The 6201-nt window shown below is 40.5% G+C and overlaps 1 protein-coding gene across 7 annotated transcripts in view; it reads left to right on the forward strand.

Moving 5' to 3' along the window:
* ELOVL6 (ELOVL fatty acid elongase 6) overlaps window positions 1–5937 on the forward strand; it is a 139547-nt gene extending 133610 nt beyond the window's left edge. For all 7 annotated transcript variants that reach the window (XM_032632874.1, XM_032632875.1, XM_032632872.1 and 4 more), the window contains one exon: window positions 1645–5937. In XM_032632874.1, coding sequence (XP_032488765.1) covers window positions 1645–2069 — 425 coding nt within the window. In that variant the 3' untranslated portion in view covers window positions 2070–5937. The remainder of the gene's footprint in view (window positions 1–1644) is intronic.
* Window positions 5938–6201: the final 264 nt, after the last annotated feature.

Raw genomic sequence — 6201 nt, forward strand, 5'->3', positions numbered from 1 at the left:
TTATTCCAAGATCTTGGATCATCTTTACTATCATTACTCTGAGTTCTTTTTTGGGTAGATTGTCTATCTCCATTTCACTTAGTTCTTCTGGGTTTTATCTTGTTCCTTCATCTGGAACGTATTTCTCTGCCATCTCATTTTGTCTAACATTTTGTGTTTGTGGTCTCCGTTCCTCAGGCTACAAGATTGTAATTCTTAGTTCTAGTGTCTGCTCCCTGGTGGGTGAGGTTGGTCCAGGGACTTGTGTAGGCTTCCTGGTGGGAGGGACTGGTGCATGTCCACTGGTGGGCAGAGCTGGGTCTTGTCCCTGTTGTGGGCAGGGCCATGTCAAGGTGTGTGTTTAGAGGTGGCTGTGAGGTCAGTACAACTTTAGGCACCCTGTCTGCTGATGGGTGGGGCCAGGTCTTGGTGCCAAAATGGCAGCCTCTGGGAGAGCTCATGCCAATGAGTGTTCTCTGGGGTGTCTGCCATCAGTGTCCTTGCCCCCATAGTGACCATAGCCTTGTCCCTGCAGGAGACTCTCCAAGACCAGCAGGTAGGTCTGGCTCAAGCTCATACGAAACCAGTGCATTGCCCTGGGTCCCAGTGCAGGTGAAATCTTGTGTGCACCCTCCGAGAATGGAGTCTCTGTTTCCCCCAGTCCTGTGGAGTTCCTGCACTCAAGCCCTGCTGGCCTTCAAAGCGAAATGCTCTGGTGGCTCATTCTCCTGATGCCAGACCCCCAGGCTGGGGAGCCTGATGTGGGGCTCAGAACTCTCACTCCTGTGGGAGAACCTCTGCGATATACTTTTGCAGTTTGTTGGTCGCCCACCCAGCGGGTGTGGGATTAAATTATATTGCAAAAGTGCACCTCCTACCGTCTCATTGTGGCTTCTTCTTTGTCTTTGGGTGAAGAATATCTTTTTTGGTAGGTTCAAGTCTTTTTTGTCGATGGTTGTTCAGCAGTTAGTTGGGATTTTGGTGTTTTTGTGAGAGGAGGTGAGCTCAAGTCCTTCCTCTCTGCCATCTTGTCTCTCATCCCAGAATAGCCTTTTGTTTAAATTTTACTTTCCTAACTTCCACATGTCAAGGCTTCACACTTTATTGGGAGCTTACAAAGATATGTTTGTTTTTAAAGAGTACCTTTATCATGGACGAAAGAAAAGTGTCTTTTTACTACGCCAGAGAGGCCTAAGAACATTTTGCTGGGCACTTGAATTCTAATTTGTTTCTCTTGATTAATAAATATCATTTGACTCTTCCAGGTGATATTTCCTAAAATGCATGGCTGAGTTGGAAATGGACAACACGGTTACTATTGTCCCTTCCAAATTAAAAATTAATATGATTTCGTGCAAAACACCTTTCTGAAAGTAACATTTATTGAGCGCTTACCATGTGCCAAGAGGGCATGTTGAGTATCCTATTTAATCCTCAGATAATTTCAAACTATTATTATCCCCATTTTACAGATGATGAAATGGGAAAATAGGATAAATAACTTGCCCAGGGTCCCTGAGCTAGTAAATATCAGTCCAGGAGTCTAACCCAGTCCATCTCATTCTCAAGTGCCAATTCAAGACATCTACCTTCTTGCAGAGATAATAGATTATGGTTTTGTTATGGTCAAGGGGCTCATGTCCATTTTTTTTCTTTGTCTTTCAGGAGATACAATATTCATCATTCTGAGGAAGCAGAAGCTGATCTTCCTGCACTGGTACCACCACATCACTGTGCTCCTGTACTCCTGGTACTCCTACAAGGACATGGTTGCCGGGGGTGGTTGGTTCATGACTATGAACTATGGCGTGCACTCCGTGATGTACTCTTACTATGCCTTGCGAGCAGCGGGTTTCCGAGTCTCCCGGAAGTTTGCCATGTTCATCACCTTGTCCCAGATCACTCAGATGCTGATGGGCTGTGTCGTTAACTACCTGGTCTTCCACTGGATGCAGCATGACCAGTGTCACTCTCACTTTCAGAACATCTTCTGGTCCTCACTCATGTACCTCAGCTATCTTGTGCTCTTCTGCCACTTCTTCTTTGAGGCCTACATTGGCAAGATGAGGAAAACAACGAAGGCTGACTAGTGTCGGAACTGAGGAGGAAGCCATAGCTCAGGGTCATCAAGAAAAATAATAGACAAAAGAAAATGGCACAAGGAATTACTATGGTGCAGCTAAAACAAAACAAGACATGAGAAAACACACAACCCAAAGCAGCTTAGGGATAATTAGGTTGAGTTAACCCAGTAAGTTTATGATCCTTTTTGGGTGAGGACTCACTGAGTACACCTCCATCTCAAAGGACTGCTGCTGGAAGACCCCATTCCCTCTTTATCTGTCAACTCTAGGACAAATGAGAACAAAAGTGGGCCAGAGGCAGAGAAAGAGAAGGCAAACAAAAGCTATTAACAGTATATGAAAAAAAAATGTATTTACTAAGTGTTGTTATATTTCTCTAAGGATCAAAGAAGTTTACTTAAAAAACTGTGCGAACCCATACACACAATCCTTTCTAATCTTTTGTGACACTAAACTGGAGCCAACAGAAAAGATAAAAATGGAAGAGACACAGGGTGTATATCTAGAACAGTAATGCTTTTGAAAAAATGAAAGCCTTTTTAAGAAAGGTTGGCAGTTGTAGCCCCCATGAGAAAAGATGTCTTAATCACCCCCTGAGAAAATGGATATAAACAACTACATTTCAACTAAGAGGCTTGTTTCCCTTCATCGCACAGCCTCAGTCTAGTGAGTTTGCCAAAACCAAACGGGGCACAATATTTTTCCAGGGTTCTTCCTGGGAGGAAGGAAATAATGCAGCCCAGTTCCTAAAAGGGCAGCCCCATCTCAGAGCATTTCTGATAGTTTAATTCCTACGCCTAAATGAGGTAGGAAGCATTATCCTTTGTTCTGTTGCCTCAGGCTTTCAAACAGAGGAGTAAATACAGATTAAAAAAGATACAACTCAAATGATTTGAAAAATCGACTCTACTACCTGTAAAAAGGTGCAGCGCTGTACCGTTCTTGAGCTGGGAAAGAGAAAAAGACAGTGGGAAAGGAGCCGAAGATCAATATAATAGACAATAAGTATACCCCTCCCTCGGTGACTTCACACATATTCATAACTGTCAAATGAAACCCTGTGGTACAGTCCATATTTTCTATATTTTTGTGAATTTCAAACAACCTGCAGGGCTCTTCTTGATCTTGGGTAAACACTGTGTTTCTGCATCATCTGCATTTGCTCCCTAAGGCAATGCAGAGGTGTTTAAAGTGCCCTCTGCTGGTCGAGTGGAGATACTTTGACAAACACACTTCATGGCAAGTTTGGCTGGAACAGTTGACAACAAAGGGCCCCTTTATAGACTTATTCTTCAAATTTTAAATGATCTAAAATACTCACCATATTTTTGGCCAAATCAGAAGACATTCTTCCTGCTTCAAGTCAGCCTCAGAAATTTTTTTAAAAGGGACTTTTGCTCTGGAACTCAGAAAATCGATTTATTAAGAGCCATATTCTTAAAAAAAAAACAAAAGCTAGATAATATAATATCTGTAATATTTCAGTCCTTCTCAAGCCAAATAAATGTGTAAACATTCCTAGTATTTCAAAGAAGCAATTATGTCAAGTTGTTCAATGTGATATAATAGTATTCGCATTGGTTAAGTAGCTTAAGATTAGACAAACTAGATGAAAAAATTAGGGGCCACTACACTGCATAGATTAGACACACATAACCACACGTATAGGCACACAGATGAGGGGTCCACCGAACTTCAAAGCCCAAATGAATAGAAACACATTTTCTGGCTAGCAGAAAAAGAAGCTGTTGTTTATCTTTCTTGCTTTATTTGAGAGTGTACAGAAAAGGGATTTTTCAAATTATTTTTATATTATTTTAGCTTTAATTGTGCTGTCATTCATGAAACAGAGCTGCTCTGCTTCTCTGTCAGAGATGACAAGGGCTTTCTCAGCATCTCGTTTATGTGTGGAATTGAAAATAATAAAATTTTATTCCATTCTGTGTGAATGGTCTGAACCATGAACAAAGAATCCGTGCAAACCAAGTCATGACTGATGGGGTGGAGGGCGGGGGGTATGCAGGGAAGGGAAGCTGTTACACCTGTGTTAAATTATTGTGAACAGTCTATGATGTCTTGACGTTGGTTCATAGATGAATTGATGGAGGAATGTATTATTTTTAGGGCAAAAACTGACACGAGCTGAAAAGATAAGGATCTATTAGTTATAGCAGGACCTAAGATGCAAATAATGTTATTTTGAGCTTTGAAAATATATGATACTGTGCAATAAGCTTTTTTTCTTAGAAAAAAAGCAGAATAATTAAAATGAGGAAAAGGCCAAATAACAGTTGACTTAAGCTCTAACTGGCCCTTCAGTTAAACTCAACTCTGGTTGATTTAATTATTTAATCCATTGATTTATCAGTGATCCTTTAATGCAGGTTAGAATAAGGAAATGAGCATAGACCTTAAATAGACCCTAAATGATGCTTCCAAAGCACTTTCATCTTGATACAGGTTCATACTTGTGTTCCCTTGTGAGATAATTTAGAATTTTTGTTTACAGATTGAATGTCTAATAAATAGTTTTAAAATTAGGTAAATATATCTAAAGGCATTTCCGATGATTATCATGGGAGGGAAAAAGGAAACACACCTGTAAAAAAAAAAATCTAAATTCTGGTATTACAGGTTCAGTATAATGTTTTTAACATCTCAGCTTAACTGCTTAATTATATCAAGATACGAGGCTGGACCACTAGCCCATGGCAAATCTGAAGCCTATCAGAGAACTGACTGCCACACAGAGAATCCTGCTGTCACTAAACATTCCAGAAAAACTTGGGCAGGCAGGTTTTTATAGCTGCCCCACTATGCTGCAATAGATTATCTTTCTATTGAAGATTTTCCACTGCATTCCAATTGAAGTTTGGTGAAAACATTCCTGGATTAAAAAAAAATTTTTTTAACCAAATCTTCATACATAAATACATGCAATTTGATAAACAAGGTCTGAGCATCAACCCAAGTCCGCGTTTGCAGTGAAAAACTTTCTAGTGAGAAATGCTCTATTCATAGAGCAAGAGGTTTTATCTGCACCTTCTAGTTTTGCTCATGAAAAAAGCGCCACTACTATATTCATATTCCATATCAGGCCAATGTACCAAGTTAAAACCATGTACTGAGGTGAGGTGATTATTCCAGGTAACTTACTCCCATCCTTCTAACCATACTCCACTATAAAAATGAGGGGGCAGGGACAATACAGCTGTATATGTTGCTGAAGGGGAAAGAAAAAATTGAATACATCCCTCTCACTTCTCTCTACTAATGTAGCTCTGAGTCTAAAACTTTACTGAGTGGGGTTTCTGTAGAACTGAATGGAAGAACACTTCTAGGAGACCCACAGAATTTTTTTTTTTAATCAGACATGGTATCTTTATCATAAGGTAAAAATTTACATAAGAATAACAAAGCACCTGGAGTCAACTACACTGGAGTAGAAAGTTCCAGAAGTCTGGCCTGGTTCCCAGACTGCTGGGTTACCTGGGAGAGACAAGCTCAGGTTGCTATCTTTATTATGAGAGAATAGCCTCTCCTCAGATACAACTAAGTCTGCTCCAGCACATTCTGAGGGTTTTGGGTTTTTTTTCCAGTTTGGTCAGTGAATGAATCTTTAACACAGTTGTTGGACTGGCCACGTGCTGACTCAAGAGGGCTATTAGGAGAGTGGAGAAGGTCAAATAGACCACCTCCCAGAGTTCAGGAGTGCTTTGAGTTGTGTGTGCATGGTCCATGTCTGTCTCACAGACACTTATTTCCCCAAAAATGTTTCCATCCTGAAAAGTACAATTGTGTGAGAGTTTTATGATGAAAGTTTAGTGGTCCAATCTTTTTGTTTTCGATAATAAATATTTTGCTATCGATTTGGGATGGTAGTAGAGCCTATTTTCGCGCTGTGAGTCACTGTCTCCTGTAGCTTAACTTGTTCTTCTGTCCCTTTTCTATTTGTATACAAGACCCAGTTCTTTGTGTCTCAGACCCCTCACCAACCAAAAGAGATTTTGCTAAGAATGCACCACAGGGTTTGGCCTGTGGTACATACTCATTAAAGTGAGAGCTGATAAAGCAATGATACTCTATTTTGTGCTGACAATCAGTGTGAAGTGTTAGATCCCAGTCTTCCAATGAACCA

The sequence above is a fragment of the Phocoena sinus genome, chromosome 5 (genome assembly GCF_008692025.1).
Source record: "Phocoena sinus isolate mPhoSin1 chromosome 5, mPhoSin1.pri, whole genome shotgun sequence".
Taxonomy (NCBI): domain Eukaryota; kingdom Metazoa; phylum Chordata; class Mammalia; order Artiodactyla; family Phocoenidae; genus Phocoena; species Phocoena sinus.